This window comes from Chionomys nivalis, chromosome 7 (assembly GCF_950005125.1).
Source record: "Chionomys nivalis chromosome 7, mChiNiv1.1, whole genome shotgun sequence".
Taxonomy (NCBI): Eukaryota; Metazoa; Chordata; class Mammalia; order Rodentia; family Cricetidae; genus Chionomys; species Chionomys nivalis.
Window position 1 is genome coordinate 81,219,034 of NC_080092.1, and position 19,899 is coordinate 81,238,932.

At 44.9% G+C, this 19,899-nt stretch overlaps 1 protein-coding gene across 1 annotated transcript; it reads right to left on the bottom strand.

Moving 5' to 3' along the window:
- Window positions 1-222: 222 nt before the first annotated feature.
- Becn1 (beclin 1) lies at window positions 223-14,337 on the bottom strand. Its single transcript, XM_057776522.1, has 12 exons — window positions 14,191-14,337; window positions 13,788-13,916; window positions 11,858-11,925; window positions 8,044-8,102; window positions 6,977-7,067; window positions 6,736-6,872; window positions 6,427-6,621; window positions 5,449-5,595; window positions 3,158-3,307; window positions 2,360-2,420; window positions 1,705-1,847; window positions 223-950 (listed from the first exon to the last, which is right to left on the bottom strand). Exons 2-12 carry the CDS (start codon window positions 13,912-13,914, stop codon window positions 782-784), a joined length of 1,347 nt encoding a protein of 448 aa, XP_057632505.1. The 5' UTR covers window positions 13,915-13,916; window positions 14,191-14,337; the 3' UTR covers window positions 223-781.
- Between the last annotated feature and the right edge of the window lie 5,562 nt (window positions 14,338-19,899).

The following is a 19,899-nucleotide window of genomic DNA, read 5'->3' on the forward strand; positions in this document are numbered from 1 at the left end:
TGTCTTAGAACTCACTATACACACCAAGCTGGGCTGGAATTCAGAGATTCACTTGCCTCTGCCTCCTAAGTTCTGGGATTAAATACCATCAAGTCTGGCTTACTATTTCATTTCATTTTATTTTATTTTTTTAAACTAAAACATTTTTCAACAGAATTTCTACAAAACTGACTGGAACTCAATTCTTCCAGAATATAAAATTCTCAATTTTAAAGAAAAATTTACCGTCACATCTCTTGGTAATTAATAGACCATAGCAAATCCTTTATTACAAATAATTAAATCTTTCCATGTCTCAAACAGTACCAAACAGCATTTTGTAATCCTAACAGACAGTAGAGTAGGCATTTAATACTAGAACCGCCTGAGGAAAGAGTTAGACTTCCAGCATCTGACCTGGTGTCTTTCCCACATCATCCAACCGTGTGCCACTAATATCATCTCTAAACGTTCCTATTTCATATTTTAAGTGCAGGAAGTTGAGAGAGATAAAATCCAGTGAAAACACATCAGTGTCAATCAACTAACTTAAAGTGAATGTCAATTAGTTGTTTTCAAGGGAATGGCAAAAGGAAAGCATGGGGTTGAGTCAAAACTGTGGCAATGGCTGTTCGCTATCCTCTGGAAACTATCTGTCACATGATATTTTAAAATAAAGTGGCTTTTGTCTCTTTTGGTATTGTAAACATGTGGTTTAATATTACCCAGATTTAATTTAAAGCATCTTTCCAAATGAAACCAAATGTAAAACCTTAAAGGCGAACAACCCCCGAGGAGTAAGTCACTTGTTATAGAACTGTGAGGACACCCAAGCAAGACCCCACTTAAGATTCGTCAGCATGAACTTGAGCGCTTTTGTCCACTGCTCCTCAGAGTTAAACTGGGTTTTGATGGAATAGGAGCCGCCACTGCCTCCAGTGTCTTCAATCTTGCCTTTCTCCACATCCATCCTGCAGACAGACGAAGCAGAGCTCATTAAGAAACAGATCCAAGTTAAGTCAGTTCAGGCAAATGGGCAGGGATTTGACCACGAGACCATTCCCGTCATTTATCTAACAGCGCTTGGCAAAGAGCTACTGCTAGTATGTATTTTGGATTTGCTTGAAACCCTAAAATAAAAGGCTGTCACAAGAGCCTCATTGTCATTGTAGAGTACAAGGGCAGGACACACCCAAACACATGACAAGTCTGGAGCAGGAGAGGAGTGAAGGTTACAGTACTCCTCACTGTCTACCTAGGCATCCCTGAACTCAGGAACAGAAAGAGGCAAAAGAAATAAACAGTTTGTATTTACTCCTCCTCTCACTACGAAGCACAGACTGACCTTTAAAACCACACATTCTTCCTGCCTCAGCCTCCGGAGTGCTGGAATTATAGGTGTGCCCATCTTACTTGGCTCTCAGACTCAGTCTCTTGAACTCCCAAAGGCTGCAGGAAAAGCCTTTCTAAAATGAGGCTACAAACTTGATCTCTGTCCCAAGAAAATCCCCACTACCACCTACAACAATATTCTTTACTCCAGGGACCAGGTGGTTGCACTCTGTTCTGCAATATCAAATGAGCCCTTGCCCACCAGCGTCCTAGGATTGCACTGTTTTCCTTCTTGCCATTTTTAGGATCTGTTTCCATTCACTACCTTTTAATTCAGTTTAGTCCTTGCTACAAGTTCACTGAGCCCGCACAGGATAAAGGGCAAACTCTCACCTGTATGGAAGACAAAATCGTGTCTCGCCTTTCTCCACCTCTTCTTTGAACTGCTGCACACAGTCCAGAAAAGCTACCATTGCATGGTCAAACTTGTTGTCCCAGAAAAACCGCAATCCCCCAGAACAGTATAACGGCAACTCCTGCCCAAGAAGAGAGAACTGGCTATAGGCATGTCCCCAGTCATTCCCTGCACTCCAATCACCTGAGCTTTGTCTACGCCCACCAGAACATGTATTATAGCTGACCGATGTCTTCTATAACCCTCAATCACTCCAACAGCCCTGGGCAAACAGCAACTCCCAGCAGCCTCCCTACCACTGGAAATGTACTGAACTTCAGCATATTCCCACCCCCAAGTCCCCAAGTGCATGCACTCCTCTGATCTGCCCAGACCCTTTCTCAACAGGCTGTAAAAACCTGAATTTTTTCCACCAACCCCAAAGAGCTAAGTCTGAACAAGATGTTGTTGGCTCCTTATGAGATAGTCTGAGAAAGAAACTGAAAAATGTCAGCAGATATAGAAACTAAACTTTTTTTTTTAAGCACAAGGTCTTGTATACTTTAGGCAAGTGCCCTATCTCTAAGCTACATCCCTAGCCCCCAAATGTACCCATTTTGTTAGAATAAACAAGAACTCTAGCTCCCAGAGTACCTTAGATTTGTCTGTCAGAGACTCCAGATATGAATGATTTCCATAGGGAACAAGTCGGTACCTAAAGTGGAGATGCAGAGATGCCTACAGGATTTCTCCTATGTGATTATTGCAAAGTTGCAACCCAGTAATTTTCAATCTGCATCTTACCCAAGGACTTTATTATTTATTATCCCCACCTCCCTCCACCTCCCTCTAGAGTCCATGTTTAAGGACTTAACTAAAAAGATTTCATCTATTATGTAACGGGTACTCATCAACTCATGTATATTTTGTCTTTGTTTTGTCTTTACATGACAGGGTCTCCTTATGTGGGCCAGGTTGACCTTGAACTTTTGATTCTCCTGCCTCAACTCCCCCAGTACTGAGATTACAGGTATTCAACACTGTGCCCAGTATTTTGCTTTAAAAGGTATGTATAACTTGAGGCCTGTGGGTTGCCCTTGTTCCCATGACAGCTATGAATAACACTCAACACATTTGTAGACAACAATATCATGTCATAGTATCAAAAGGCTGGACACCCTGGTAGGTTTTTAAAAACAAACACTGAAACTTCATTAGGGAAAAATTAGGTTCTGGAGACTTTTGGGACCACCACTGGAGTCATGCAGGTTGATGATACTGCTCTATGACATCACAGCAAGAGCCCTGTGATGAAGGGAAAGCAGGGCACAGGCCCTTCTGTCTGCTGGCAGCAAGAGTTCTGGCCATAGTGAAGCAGTACCATGTGGTATAGACAGAAGACATCACAGATACGCCTTGCCCAAGGTGCCGTGGAGAGCGGCATGTTCTCACCTCTGAAATTTCAGACCCATCTTATTGGCTAGGGCATGCAGCAGCAATACTGTCTGGCCCCAGGCAGCATTGATTTCATTCCATTCCACAGGAACACTGGGCAAGCGACCTAGTCTGAAGTTATTGATTGTGCCAAACTGTCCACTGTGCCTACAGAGAAGGGCAGAGGGGGTTGGGGGGAAATAGAGATTATAAAACGTTTGAGGTTTCCCACTTTCACCCAGAACCTAGCATACATTTCTTTCGGCTGCCCCAAACCTAAGGCATCTTTCCCCCTGCTGTTTGGATGTCCAAGCAGAACTGAGAGTCACTCAACACTCTTACGCTCCTCCCCCAACAAAATAACAAAACAAATATCAAAGCCAAACAAACCCTCCACTGAGTCTCCCTCCTACCCCTCTCTCTCTTAGGCTGATTTACTTTACTTTATGTGTATGAATGTTTTGCCTGCATGTGTGAATTTGTACCAATGCATGCCTGTTGGATTCCCTGGAGCTGGGGTTATGGATGATTGACAACCACCATGTGGGTGCTGGAAATTGAACAAGTTCTCTGCAAGAGCAACAAGTGCTCTTAACTGCTGCTGAGCCGTCTCTCTAGCCCCCTCCCACTTGTCTTAAATCTGTCTACTTTCCCTCCATCTCAAGGCTGCTATTCTTTTCTAGTTTAAGAATTCCATACCTCCTTCCCAGATTATTTCCCACCCTGTACGTAAAGCTACCATCCACAGATGCAAATGTGCTTATGTCACTTCCCTGTCTGAAATGCTTCAATAATTCCCTCTGCCTTTGGGATCAACTCCAAATGCCTAATAATGGTAATTCTCCAGTTTCACATCTGGTCACTTGCCCCTTTACACTCAATCTTCAGTCATAATTAAGATCCTTTTAGTTCTTTGAATTTGCCATTCCCTTGCTCCCGTTTCTTTGCACACAATGTTCTCTTTGCCAGAATAACTCTTCCTCTGTAGACATCTATTTCACCCCTCAGCCATATCAGCCTTCTCTGGGTGAAATTTTCCATGCAGCTTCCTCAAAGTGGGAAGGTCCCCTTTCATTTCATGTTCTCAGAGAACCCTTGGCACACTATCACACTGTATAACACCAGTCTGCTATTTATGCATTTCTTGAAGGCAATGAGTAGCTGGTATACTGTAGATTTCTTACTGGGACTCTCCTGGTGTCTAGCTCAGTGCTTTCCACACATCAGATAGTCAATAGTTATTAAATCAGGCCGGGCGGTGGTGGCGCACGCCTTTAATCCCAGCACTCGGGAGGCAGACGCAGGCGGATCTCTGTGAGTTCGAGACCAGCCTGGTCTACAAAGGGAGTTCCAGGACAGGCTCCAAAGCTACAGAGAAACCCTGTCTCGAAAAAACCAAAAAAAAAAAAAAATAGTTATTAAATCAGTTATACACAAATGAGCCTGGGGTTAGTAAATCAGTACCAGGGCTGGAGAGATGGCTCAGCTGTTAGGACCACTGGCTGCTCTTCCACAAGACCCAGATTTGATTCCCAACACCCACATTGCAGCTCACAACTTTCTGTTACTCCAATCTCAAGGGTTCAACAACCTCATCTGGCCTCTGTGGGCACTAGGCATGCATGTGGTGCAATGACATATGAAGGCAAGCACCCGCACAGATGAACATAATACAAAAATTTTAAAAGCAGCACCAGGCAACAGGATTTGGTGGACAGATACCACTAAATTCCTGTTGATTTTTGTTTCACTTTTTCTTTTTTTTTCTTTTTTTAAATATTTATTTATTATGTATACAATGTTCTGTCTGTGTGTATGCCTGCAGGCCAGAAGAGGGCACCAGACCTCTTTACAGATGGTTGTGAGCCACCATGTGGTTGCTGGGAATTGAACTCAGGACCTTTGGAAGAGCAGGCAATGCTCTTAACTGCTGAGTCATCTCTCCAGCCCCGTTTCACTTTTTCTAAGAGAGTTTCTCTGTGTAGCATTGGCTGTCCTGGAACTCACTCTGTAGACCACCAACCTGGCCTCAAATTCAGAGCTCTGCCTGCCTCTGCCTCTGGAGTGTTGGGATTAAAGTTGTCAACCATCACTGCCCAACTAACCACTCTAGAATCCTACCTGTGTGCATTCGAGTGTGTGCACTTGCACCCCACATTATAGCTATCCTATTACAAGGAATGACATAAAGCTGGCTTAGGTGAAGACCGCCAGTGCCTCTTCTATGGGGAGGTGTTCACCCTGGTATGTGGCTGCCAAATATAAAATGCTTCCCAGATGTGCCTCCCCCAACCCCGCGCCCTCATTACCAGATATGGAAGGTGGCATTGAAGACGTTGGTTTTCTTCAGTTTGTCCAACTGCATCTGGGCATACCGCATCTGGTTCTCTACGCTCTTCAGCTCATCATCCAGCTCCAGCTGCTGTCTTTTAAACTCACTGTATTCCCGCTGGTACCTACGAGCAGCCAAGGGGACCCTAAGGGCTGAGCATGGGGGCTGCCGTCTCTTTCTCACCATTCTTCTCAAGGGCTTACTCTAGTGGTGGAGTTACAGCTTATTACAGAAATCTCCATTTGCCATTGATTCCTCTCAGAGGAATGTTTTGCCTACAAGGCATAAAAACACCTCAAATTCCAGATGCCCATATTTAAAAATATAGATGAAAAAAAAAAGATTATTGTGAACCATGACAAAAACATTCCTGTATTTTTTTGTTTTTGTCAGAAGTAAAATAAGTAAGAGTGGGTCTCTTAGCCAGGCGTGGTGGCGCACACCTTTAATCCTGGCACTCAGGAGGCAGAGGAAGGCGGATCTCTGAGTTTGAGACCATCTTGACCTCAGAGTGATTTCCAGGACAATTGAGGCTGTTAACCAGAGAAACCCTGTCTCAAACAAAAAGAATGGGTCTTTCATTATATTTTTTATTTGTGTGTGGGCAGGCTTTGGTTCTCTTCTACCATGTGGGTCTCGGGAATTGAACTTGGGTCATCAGGCTTGACAGAAAGGGATTTAACCCACTGGACCAGTTAGCTGGCCCAAGAGTAACGTTTTCGGAGCCCTGGTACCATCACCCTACTTAACTAAAACATCCTTTCTTCACTTATTATGTCAAGTCTTCCTCTACGGCCCCAGACACTCTCCTGGAAACAAGCCCAGAAACAACAGGCAGGGCTGGAGCAGATATGGCACTGACTGACAGCTGACCTAATCGGACATGTTCAGCCAGAAACCACTCCCTGGCCTGGTATTAGAGACAGGAAGGTAGAAGAGCAGGGCGAGCACTCACTGAGCTTCCTCCTGATCCAGTCTCTCCGCCTCAGCCTGGACCTTCTCTAGGTTTTCTGCTACTACCTTGCGGTTTTTCTCCACATCTTCCAGCTCCTGGATCAGCCTCTCCTCCTCTAAGGCCAGCTCCTTCAGCTCCCTCTGCAGCTGTTCACTGTCATCCTCGTTCATTTGCTCGAGGATCTCCAAACAGCGTCTGCCAAGAACAGTCTATTGACTGGAGGGCACCTGTTGTCCCGTGTGCCCGAGGACAGCACCCGAGTCCTCCGGGCCGAGCAGTCCCAGGAACACCTGCCCCGGAGGTACTCACTTATAGTTCTGACACTCAGTCTCCGTGACGTTGAGCTGGGTGTCGAGCTGGTCGAGGAGAGTATCCGTGCATTCCTCACACAGTGGGTGATCCACGTCTGTCTGACCCGACATGATGTCAAAAAGGTCTCCAGTGACCTGGAGACAGGACAGTCAGGATAGGGCCTCTCCTGGGCTATCTGCCCAGTCAATCCCTATAACAACTATACAAAATTCTTGACAGTGAAATGAGGCAAACTTGCCTTCAGTCTTCGGCTGAGATTCTCCATGGTGCCACCATCAGATGCCTCTCCGATCAGAGTGAAGCTATTAGCACTTTCGGTAGACATCATCCTGCAGATAGCCCCCACCCATGGGCCACATGAGGGAGCAGAGAGGCCTCCTCCACCTAAGCACTGGCTGAGGGGCCTCAAGGGTCATACCCATTCCTAGCCTGACTGGACCTCCCAAGGGTACCTATCTCCCAAGAGAAGGCCATGCTGGGGCACTACTCAGCAGGAAGTTACCCCAGGTGGACTAAGGAGAAAGGGGGGGGCAATCAAAAATGGATATGTATGTTTATAGCAAAAAGCAAGGAGGATCAAGAAAGACCATTTTTTTTTTTTAATATTACACTTCTTTCTTTTTTTTTCGGTTTTTCGAGACAGGGTTTCTCTGTAGCTTTGGTGCCTGTCCTGGAACTAGCTCTTGTAGACCAGGCTGGCCTCGAACTCCCAGAGATCCGCCTGCCTCTGCCTCCTGAGTGCTTTTAAAGGCGTGCGCCACCACCGCCCGGCTTAATATTAAACTTCTTTTTTTTTTTTTTTTTTTTTTTTGGTTTTTCGAGACAGGGTTTCTCTGTGGCTTTGGAGCCTGTCCTGGAACTAGCTCTGTAGACCAGGCTGGTCTCGAACTCACAGAGATCCGCCTGCCTCTGCCTCCCGAGTGCTGGGATTAAAGGCGTGCGCCACCACCGCCCGGCTAATATTAAACTTCTTGACAGCAACTTTTACCTGCTACATTGATGAGAACTAAGAACCTAAACATCTAACAAGCACCACTAAAACCTTCTCCAGAACTCATCTCAATCACTCCCTCAACATTAGAGGCACTACCCCTTCTCACTGTGGGAATGGCTATAGAGGAAAAAAGAAAAAAAATCAGTGCTGAAAGGTGATAGGTAATGTGTAAGGGAACATATCTTTTCTAACAGCTAAAAGGCTAGATGATGATTCGTCTACATCACCTGGTCCCAATTCCTAATTCCCAGGTTTAATTAAAATTCCCTTGGCCGTTGGCAAGAAACAGGGAACTGAGGGATAGTAAGCACCTGGCTGGGGGGATGAATCTTCGAGAAACACCATCCTGGCGAGTTTCAATAAATGGCTCCTGAGAAAGAAATAAGAGTGCATTAGAGCCCTACGGTGGTGGCGCACACCTTTAATCCCAGCACTGCGGAGGCAGAGGCAGGTGGATCTCTGTGAGTTCGAGGTCAGCCTGGTCTACAAGAGCTAGTTCCAGGATAGGCTCCAAAAGCTAAGAGAAACCCTGCCTCAAGGAAAATAAATAAATAAAAGGGCATTAGAATTCTGGCAACTTTGGGGAAATCTATTTCCCCTATAGCCCAAGAACTATTTGACTTTAGCCTAGATAGCTAACCACAAAACTTGATAAACCAGAGCAACTTAAGAAGTGGGTAGGGTCTGAGCTGGGAAATGGCTAAGTAAATACCATTCTTTCTATTCAAGGAAGAGGGACCAAGTTCAGATCCCCACAGTTAAACAAACAAATGGGGCAGGGAGGCACATGCCTTTGATCTCAATACTCTGGGAGGCAGAGATAGGCAGATCTCTGTGAATTTAAGGACAGCCTTGTCTACATAGCACAAGAGCCAGGATAATATAGAGACCCAGTTTCTGAAAACAAACCAAAACCAAACCAAAACAACACCCCCACACACACACACACAAAATAAAACCCAGAAAGAAAAATAAAGGGTGAGCAGGATGGTGTGCACTTGTAATTGCAGAACTGGGAGATCTTTCTACCCTCCTGGGTCTAAGCAGCCAGCCAGCCTAATCTGTAAGCCCAAGGATCGGGTCCAGGCTAAAGCCCGTCCCAAAAAAATAAAGTGGCGTGCCAGGCGGTGGTGGCTCACGCTTTTAATCCCAGCACTCAGGAGGCAGAGGCAGGCGGATCTCTGTGTTTGAGATCTGGTCTAAAAAGTGAGTTTCAGGACAGGCTCCAAAGCTACACAGAAAAACTCTGTCTTGAAAAACAAAACAAGGGCTGGAGAGATGGCTCAGTGGTTAAGTGCTCTTCCAGAGGTCCTGAGTTCAATTCCCAGCAACCACATAGTGGCTCACAACCATCTGTAATGAGGTCTGGTGCCCTCTTCTGGCCTGCAGTCATACACACAGACAGACTATTGTATACATAATAAATATTTAAAAAAAAGAGAAAAACAAAAAACCCCCCAAAACAAAACAACAAAAAACCAAGCAGTAGGGCCTGCCTAACAGAACTGCAGGCCTACTGTCAACTTGTATATAACAGTTCTTCTATGTTCAACATTTTATAGTATCACTGGCTTCAGCTCTTCTGTCTGCCTCTTTTGCTTCTTTGCAGGTTCTCTCTGGCCCCTGCATCCTAGACTGCCTGCAGAGCATGTGGCCAGAATTAACAGCCCTCAATCCACTTAAGGTTTGCTTTCCAGATGACAGACAGCCAGGTGGATAAATATTCCCTTATTACCCTGGCAAGCTAACTCTCAGGGGTAAAGCCGACACCCTCTAACAGGTGCTGCTCCACAGAATGGAGCTCCAAGTACCCACTCGGGCTTGACTATGCCTCCATCCTGGCTTCCTTCCCTTTCCCATCTCCCTTCTCTGCTTCCTACTAGAGTCCGCTAGGATACCTCTCCCAAATAAATAACTACCACTTAAACATTGATCTGTTCCCTGCAAAAGAAAAGCAACTTATGGCTGGGCGGTGGTGGCACACGCCTTTAATCCCAGCACTTGGGAGGCAGAGGCAGGCGGATCTCTGTGAGTTCGAGACCAGCCTGGTCTACAAGAGCTAGTTCCAGGACAGGCTCCAAAAACCACAGAGAAACCCTGTCTCAAAAAACAAAAAAAAAAAAAAAGAAAAAGAAAAGCAACTTAACAACATATATCTTTAGTAATGAAAACATCTCTATTATTACTATTATTATTGTTATTACTATTTTATTGTCGTCCTGTGCAGTGCTGGAGAGTGAACCCAGGCCCTTGCCCATGCAAAGCAAGGGATCTATCACTAAACTACATCCCCAGCTTTATCACTGACAGCGTTAAAATTTTAAAATGACATATATTCTAACACTGCTGATCTGCTGCGTCTATGGTAAATATACCACCCTCTGTCCAAATGAGATGTGTTTGTGAATGGAGAGGAATGTAGACAATAGCTATAGAGAATAAAAAATATAAAGCAAGAATGCCCTGGAGCCACCCAGACACACAGGTCATCCCACCTCTGACCTTAGTCATTTACCTTTAAAAACTACATTATTGCCGGGCGGTGGTGGCGCACGCCTTTAATCCCAGCACTCGGGAGGCAGAGGCAGGCGGATCTCTGGGAGTTCGAGGCCAGCCTGGTCTACAAGAGCTAGTTCCGGGACGGGCACCAAAGCTACAGAGAAACCCTGTCTCGAAAAAAAACAAAAAAAAAAAAACAAAACAAAAAAAAAAAAACAAAAACTACATTATTTATTTATGTGTAGGTGCATGCTCATGCCACAGTACAAAGGGCAACTTGTAGGAGCCAGGTGTCTTTCCCCTGTGTGGGATCGAGGGTTTGAACTTAAGACTGTTAGGCTGAGCCCAGGCTGACTGGAAACTTATAACAATCTTTCTGCTTCAGCCTCCCAAGTACCTAGAATTGCAGGCATTAACCACTATGCTGGTCTATAATCACATTTTATTTTTTTATTTTTTTTAAATTACTTATTTATTTATTATGTATACAATATTCTTTCTGCGTGTATGCCTGAAGGACAGAAGAAGGCACCAGACCTCATTACAGATGGTTGTGAGCCACCGTGTGGTTGCTGGGAATTGAACTCAGGACCTTTAGAAGAGCAGGCAATGGTCTTAACCGCTGAGCCATCTCTCCAGCCTCCTATAATCACATTTTAAAAATATTTATTGACGTATTGGTGTGTGTGTGTGTGTGTGTGTGTGTGTGTACAAGCGCACACACACTCAGGTGACAGGATGAGTGGCAAGCATGCTTACCCACTGAACCATCTCGATGGCCTTATACTTCCTTTTTCGCTTTTTAATTTTTGTTGTTCTTAATTATTTTTTGGTTTTTGTTTTTCCAGAGAGTTTCTTTGTGTAACCCTGGCTGTCCTGGAACTAGCTCTAGAGACCAGGCTGAATGCCCAGAGATCTACCTGCCTCTGCCTCCTAAGTGTACCACCACTGCCTGGCCATAATTCTACTTTTTAATGGATGCCTTATTCAGTAACCCTGTGCCTTGGGGTACACTCTAGTACCTCCAATGATTCACAGTGGACTGACCATGAGCAACTTTCCTTTTTCTTTGTCTGCAGTGCTGGGATTGAATCCAGGAACTTGCACAACCCAGAGCTATAACCCCAGTCCTTAACTTCGTTTCTTTCTGTTTGTTTTTGGAGGAACAGTCTCATGTATACTGGGCTGACATCAAACCTGTTATAAACATAAAAAATGACCTTGAACTTGTAATCCTCCTGCCTCCATGCCCAGGTTAATGTGATGCTAGGACTCAAAGCCAGGGCTCTGTGCACAGTAGGCAAGCTCTCTATAACGGAACTACATCCCCAGCCCCTATTGTTTCGTTTTTAATACATGTATTTCAGGCTGGTCTGGAATTCACCAGGTATCCCAGGCTGGCCTCAAATTTGTGACCTTCACAGCCTCAGCCTCCCAAGTGGATTACAGGTGGGCAACACTGTATCTGGCTGGAATGTTGTTATTAACCACTCTCTATTATTAGCCCCCAAAGTCTAGGGCACCAAATATTCTGCAGAGATCCAGTCTATACTCTGATGTTTTCATGTCAGCCTCCCGTTTAGCAGACTGTGAGGAGGACGGGGAGAGGGCGCTTTGTTCTCTTACCTCTCCTGAGTGAGCCTCTTCCTCCTGGGTCTCTCCTGGTTTCGCCTGGGCTGTGGTAAGTAATGGAGCTAAGGGTAAGGGAAATCCTCAGTCAGAACAGTCTTATCAAATCAGGAGAGCTTCCCAAAGCATGGGAAAGAACCCGAAATAGTCTCATTACCAGCCCAACCCTACCACAATCTCTCTCTAGATAGGGTCTCACTGTGTAACTCAGGAGGCAGAGAAAGGACAATCTCTTATGAGTTTGAGGCCAGTGAATGGCTACATAGTGAGGCTCTGTCTTAAAAAAAAAAAAAAAGAAAGAAAAAGCTTTTAGAAAAACAGAAGAAAATAGGGTGGTGGTGCACGCCTTTAATCCCAGCACTCGGGAGGCAGAGGCAGGAGGATCTCTGTGAGTTCGAGGCCAACCTGGTCTACAAGAGCTAGTTCCAGGACAGGCACCAAAGCTACAGAGAAACCCTGTCTCAAAACAAACAAACAAAACCCAACAACAACAAAAAACAGTTTAGGGCACTTGTTTCTTTTCTTTTTTTTTTTTTTTGATTTTTCGAGACAGGGTTTCTCCGTAGATTATTTTTTTAATTCTTTACACAAAGAAAAACCTCTTTTCTTCCTCACCTATTATGAGAATGTTAGAATTCTAAAAGCACAAGGGTGTCATGACCTGAACAGTCATACAGAAAGACCTACAGTCTTTATGTCTCAGGCATTTACTTCAAGGTATTTCAGGGCTGAGAGGACGGATGGGTCTACAGACCAAACTGGATTGAACATGTGTTGGTAACTGTTCAAACCAGGTGGTGAGCATGTAGGAATTAATTATATATTTAAAACCTTTTTAAAAATTAGAACAACTGCCGGGCGGTGGTGGCGCACGCCTTTAATCCCAGCACTCGGGAGGCAGAGGCAGGCGATCTCTGTGAGTTCGAGACCAGCCTGGACTACAAGAGCTAGTTCCAGGACAGGCTCCAAAAACCACAGAGAAACCCTGTCTCGAAAAACCAAAAATAAATAAATTAATTAATTAAAAAAAATGAGAAAAATAAGCCTGGTGTGGGGGTGCATGTGTTTAGCCCCAGAATGCAGGGGGCACGGCAGGACAATATGAGTCTGAGGCCAGTCAATGGCTACACGGGGAGACAAAAAATAAAATGTTTTTAAATAATGGTTGGACAGACCATTCAAGCAGTTTAGAGCGCTTGTTGCTCTTGCAGAGAATCTGGGTTCGATTCCCAACACCCACAGGCTGCTCACAACCACCAGAACTCCAGCTTGGAGATCCAACACCCTCTTCTGGTCTCTTCGGGCATCAGGCATTCATGTGGTAGAGAGAGACATACATGTAAGCAAAACACTCATACACATAAATTAACAGCAATAATGAAGAAAAAGCAAGGAATAGAGAAACACAACAAAGCCTTCTGCCAGGTCTGTGAGCTTGTTTAAATTCCCTGTTCACCTCGCTCACTTCTTCAGGCTTGGAGACTACCCTGAGGCGGGCCTCAGAGAAGTCCAAATCACGTGACCTCTCTAAACCTCCATTCTTCACCTGTAAAAGGATGCGACCATGGTCCTTCTCTGTTCTTATTTTTGAAAACAGGGTCTCATTCTGTAGCCCAAGCTTGCCTGGAACTTGAGGCAGCTCCTGCTTCAGTTCCCCTGAGTGCTGCAATTATGGGATGTGAGTCACCATGCCTGGTTTCCACGGGGACTGTTACAGGGACTAAATGGACTGCATCCGGTACACTGTACGTCCTCAAGCAATTCTGTTTGGTATATATGGATATGTGTCTACTCTGGAGACAATGTCAGAACTCTAGACCCCTGATGAGGAAACCGAAAACCAGAGACTGCCACCACAAGACCAATGTCTCTAAAGTTGCCCATTTCCCACACTCTTGATCACCCGCTTTCCACCGGTCCCGCTGACCTGTAAGTTCCTGGATGGTGACCCGGTCCAGGATCTTGAAGCTCGTGTCCAGTTTCAGAGGCTGGCTGCAGCGCTGGCACACGAAGCTCACCTGCATCGTGCTGCCGGACGCCTTCGACCCCTCCATGCCTGCGGCAGCGAAGAGGAAACGCGTTAAGAAGAATCGGCGCCCTTGAACCTCGAGCCCGAGGCTACCTTCTGCCCTGGTGGTGGAGGTGAAGAGGAAAGTCCCGGTCCGCGCCTTTCCCTCTGGGAGTGGGATGACACCAACGGAACCGGCTTCCGGGGCAGAGCCAGCCTAAAGCAGTAGGGACTCCCGGGCGGAGAAAGGGGCCATTAAAGTGGCTGTCAGGGTTCCCAGGCTTCTTTCTAAGTTTTCATTTCAAGCCCCGACGCTCTTCACCTCAGGACCCCAGAGCCCGCCGCCCAGGCTCGTTCTACCGCGGGGGCACGGTGGCCTCGGGTCCGCCCCAGAGCGAGACCTCCAGAGTTCCCATCGCCCGGTCTTCAGCTACTTCCCCGTCGGCTAGCTGAAGACTTCCGCCCGGGACCAGACGTGACGTCTTGACGGCTGCTGACGCAAGGACCCCTGGTCCAGATCCCTGCTTACCCGCCTCGGGGCGCCATCTAGAGATTAAAGGGGGAAGCGCAGCCTGTGCCGGCAGGTGTGCTGAAGCCACCACCCACGCTCGCTTCTGATTGAGAAGGTCCTAGAGATTTAGATGTGTTACTTCCGAGTAGAGCCACTTCCATTACTCCCTTCGTGTCAGTTTTGAAAGTGTCTTTTTGGGAGATTCAAGCTATCTTTCAAGCCCCTCTGAGGGAGTGCGTTTGGCGGGCTGGTAAATTTATTGTTTGTGTGTGTGTGTATATATATATATGTATATGTATATGTATATGTATATGTATATGTATATGTATGTATGTATGCATGTATGTATACAATAAAATGAAAATTAAATTTAAAAGGTGATAGTGGTAAGGATTGGGTATCCTATTTTTGGAGATCATACAAGTTTTTTTTTTTTTAATTTTGTTTTCTTTTTAGAGACAGGGTTTCTCTGCGTAACAGCCCTTGCTGTCTGGAACTAGCTCTGTAGACCAGGCTGGCTTCGAACTCATAAGTTCCGCCTGCTTCTGCCTCCGAGTGTTGGCATGAAAGGCGTGTGCCACTACGGCCCGGCTAAATAATTATTAATTAGGAAATGTTCAGCACTTCCAGATTTGGGTAAATCTTATAAAATTATAAAGCTAAATCATTTGGGGGAACTGAGATGTGGCTCACTGGTAAAGCCAAACATACCCTCCCACCCAACAGAGACAGATATAGTCACGTTTTTGTGTTGGTGCAGTAATAAATGGGTCAATGAACCAGAACAGACTTGAAAAATACACTAAGGACACAGACACATTTAGTATGTGATAAAAATGGTGTTTCAAAACAGTCATGTGGGGCCAGACACTTGCCACAGGCCTTTCATCCCATCCCAGCACTTGGGAAGAATAGGCAGGTGGATCTCTGTGAGCTCAAGGTCAGCCTGGTCTACAGAGTGAGTTCCAGGACAACCAGGGCTACACAGAGAAACTGGTCTCAAAAAAAAAAAAAAATCAACCAAAACAAAACAAAAACAATAGTGAGGAAATGCAGATGTGAAGGGAGACCAGAAGAGGGTGTGGCTCCCCAGGAGCTGGGGTTACAGGAATTGAGAGCTGCCTAGTACTGGAAGATGAACTCAGATGGTTTTCTCTGGAAAACCACTATGCCCTTTTAGTGGCTGAGACAAGTCTCAGCTCCTTTTTCTTTAAAAAAAAAAAATGTTTTAAAAAAGAATGGGATTGGGGCTGGAGAGATGGCTCAGTGGTTAAGAGCATTGCCTACTCTTCCAAAGGTCCTGAGTTCAATTCCCAGCAACCACATGGTGGTTCACAACCATCTGTAATGAGGTCTGGTGCCCTCTTCTGGCCTGAAGGCATACACACAGACAGAATATTGTGTACATAATAAATAAATTAATTTAAAAAAAAGAATGGGATTGTTTAAATAAATTGTAGGATAACTTATTCAATTGAAACTATGTAACTATTAAAGAGAATGAAATAAACACCTAGGTGTGAAAATTTATCCACTCAACAAAGTTATTGAGGGCTGCCATGTGCTCAGGAGTATTTGAGGCATTGAAGATTTAGCAGCAACAAAACGACAGCTATTAATGCCTCCAGAGCTTTATACTAGTGAGAAAGAAGGAAAGTAAAGGTAAGTAAATGTTTAGTATTTTAATTTTTAAACACCAAGGAAAGATTACCAAGAGACATAGGCTGTCCTTGCTGAGAGCTTCTTATTTATTTATTTACTTATTTAGGTTTTTCGAGACAGGGTTTCTCTGTAGCTTTGGAGCCTGTCCTGGAACTACCTCTTGTAGCCCAGGCTGGCTTCAAACTGCCTGCCTCTGCCTGGCAAGTGCTGGGATTAAAGGCCACCTCCACCTGGCTAAGAGCTTCTAAGCCTGTGTCTCATCAAAATAAGTCTTTCAAAGTCACAAATAAAGTTGGGGAGTGGTGGTGCACGCCTTTGATAAAACACTCGGGAGGCAGAAGAAGCAGGCAGATCTCTGTGAGTTCAAGGCCAGCCTGGTGTACAGTTCCAGGACGGCCAAGGCTACACACGGAGAAACTCAAACTCGAAAAACTGAAAACAAACAAACGATTAGACCCTTGGAAAGAACCAAGTTATTCTGATTTCCAGAAATGCTTTTCTTTTATTTCAAAAGGGTGTGGTTCTCCTATGATTGGTTCTGGATAAGTGGAATTCCTTGATTTTCTCCTCCTAACTAGAGATGTCTTCACACACCTTTTTCTTTCTTTCTTTCTTTTTTTTTTTTTTTGGTTTTTCGAGACAGGGTTTCTCTGTGGTTTTGGAGCCTGTCCTGGAACTAGCTCTTGTAGACCAGGCTGGTCTCGAACTCACAGAGATCCGCCTGCCTCTGCCTCCCGAGTGCTGGGATTAAAGGCGTGTGCCACCACCGCCCGGCTCACCTTTTTCTTTTCAAGTCCTTCAGCATAAGACCCTACTCCCTCTAGAGATGGAATCATACCCAAAGAATTCCCACTTAGGCCTGGTGTGACTGTTTGAATTTTTTTATGTCTTCTTGCTTGGCTGCCATCAGAAAGCATAGAAAATTAGCCAGCTTCTAGAGAGGTAAGGGCTCAAGCAGTTGTACAGCCACACCACAGGGCCTCAAAATTGCTTGTTGCTCTACACCAACCCTGAGGCCTGGAACAACTTCTCTGTGCCTTGTTTTGAAATCTCGCTTGTTAAATAAGATATTATACAATAGTCTACAACCCATGGAGCATTGTAGGGATAAAATAAGTTGATACAGGTGAAAACCTGGAGCAGCAAGACCTGGCCAGTGTTCTGCTGGGAAAGTCCTTGATAGCTGTTACATGCCATGAGAATCAACACTCCCTATATTGATTGAAAGACCTACTATGTGCCCATCTCTACTCTACATCTGGGGGGACACAGTAGTAAGCTGCTCTAATGGAAATCAGACAAACAGACATGTAAACAAGATCATTTCGGACAATGGTAGGTGTAATGGGTTGGATGTTTTCTGCCCATAAGACAGTGAATGTATTTCGGAAATCATATCTTTTTCAAAATATTTATTTATTTATTTATTACATATACAATATTCTGCCTGTGTGTATGCCTGCAGCCAAGAAGAGGGCACCAGACCTCATTACAGATGGTTGTGAGCCACCATGTGGTTGCTGGGAATTGAACTCAGAACCTTTGGAAGATCAGGTAATGCTCTTAGCTGCTGAGCCATCTCCAGTCCCAAATCATATCTTTTCTGTGGACTGAGTTTTGGCGAATGCAGCAGGTAGAGCCCTGTGGTGGTTGAATAAGAATGGCCCCCAGAGGCAGTGGTGGTGCATACCTTTAATTTCAGCACTTGGGAGGCAGAGGCCTGTGGCTCTCTGAGTTCAAGGCCAACCTGGTCTACAAGAGCTAGTTCCAGGGCAGTTAGTAGGGCTGTTATACAGAGAAACCCTGTCTCAGAAAAACAACAACAGCAAGAAAACACTGCTCTGGGTGTAACAAAGGCCTTAGTAGCTTAAAAAAAATTCAGGAGAGGCCAGAAAATAAGTATTTTGGCAAACTGCTATAAATGATCAGAGATCAAATAAATGGCGTTGAAACTGAAGGTTAGTTGGCATAGGAGTCGATATAACAATTTCACCCAAAACTTGGTATCCAGATTGGCCTCTTCAGCAGGTAAATATTTAACTTCTAGGGATTGGAACTTTATCTTAGGTAAAACTGCTGTGGGATAATCCTTTTGTACACTGTAAAGATTTGTCATTCCTATTAGTTTAATAAAACGCTGATTGGCCAGTAGCCAGGCAGGAAGTATAGGTGGGGCAACCAGACTAAAAGAATTTTGGGAAGAGAAAAGGCAGAGAGTCAGTCACCAGTCAGGCACAGAGGAAGCAAGATGATATGCCTTTCTGAGAAAAGATACCAAGCCACGTGACTAACATATATAGGAATTATAGGTTAATTTAAGTTGTAAGAGCTAGTTAAAAATAAGCCTGAGCTAATAGGCCAACCAGTTTATACTTTATATCAGCCTCTGTGTGTTTCTTTGGGGCTGAATGGCTGTGGGACTGGGTGGAACAGAGGAACTTCCATCTACATAAAACAAAGTGTGAGATGGGTTGAGTTTACAGGGCCAGAGGAACAAAAAGGAAAATTAAAGCTGTATATGGCTCATATGGTCATGAATTTATGGGGATGTGATTTCCTGCACCAATGGAAAACACAGATTAACATTCCTCCAATCTCAGAAACAAACCATAAAATAAAGAATGCTTCCGAGAAAAATAGTAAAAGGTATTATCAAGAACAGTCACAGAACTGGGAGGTGGTGGCATGTGCCTTTCATCTCAGCACCCGGGAGGCAGAGGGAGACGGGTCTGAGTTCGAGGCCAGCCTGATCTACAGAGCTAGTTTAGTTCCAGGACAGACTCCAAAGCTACAGAGAAACCCTGTCCAAAAAAAAAAAAAAAAACCCAGTCCCAGACTGTTCAGGTTGTTAAGTAAACAGGACACAACAGCTGTTGCTGCTGTCCTTTCAAGGTTCCCAACTGCTCCACCTTTAAAATGATGTGGGCGGGGTGGAACCCTGGCCTTTGACATCAGAAAAATTATAGGCACTAGAACAGCTGGAACAGGAGCAGCTAAATGCTCAACATACTGAAGAACTGACCAGTCCTTGGGTTTCTTCTATTTTTGCCATTAAAAAGAAATCTGGAAAATGGAGAATGTTAGCAGGTTTGAGAGCCATAAATAAGATGATTCAGTCAATGGATTCTTTGCAGTCTGGAATTCCCTTGCTTTCTTTATTACCTATTATAGTGATTGATTTAGAAGACTGCTTTTTTTTTTTTTTTTTTTTTTTTTTTTTTTTTTACTATACCTTTACAAGAATAGGGTAAACTCAGAGATTCTTAGTCCTAAAACTGCCAAATACAACCAAGCTGAGCACTGTGGAAAGCTTGACAGAAATAGCTCCATTATTGTAAATAGTTAAAATCTTTCCTTCCTACTTAGATAAGAAGAGGGAGGTCAGTTGGCTAAACCGCAGCCACCGGGACTCCTAGCTGACGTCTCCACCGCCACCACCCCCACAGGCACTATGGCTCAGTACAAGGGCGCCTCAAGTGAAGGGCATCACAAGCGAAGCTGGCCGCGCCATGCACCTGATGAAGAAAAGGGAGAGAAACAGCGTGAGCAAGTGGAGCAGACAAAGCAGAGGATTGCAGAGGAGAAGAAAATGAAATCCAGCATTGATAAGAAGTTTTCTGCACGAATAATACAAATCCAGAGACAGATATTGTGGTTCAACCTGAAGATCAGAAAAGCAAAACAGCTAAGCCACCAGAGAAGTCTTACCTCTACCAAGGCTGGGCGACTGCAGACTGAGCCCTGAGCCCCCCGCCCCCCCCCCCTGTCTCCTCCTGTTTTATTCCCCTTTAGTGCTGGGATTAAAGATATGTGACTCCCTGGTACTGGGATTAAAGCTGTGAGCCACCACCTGGATCT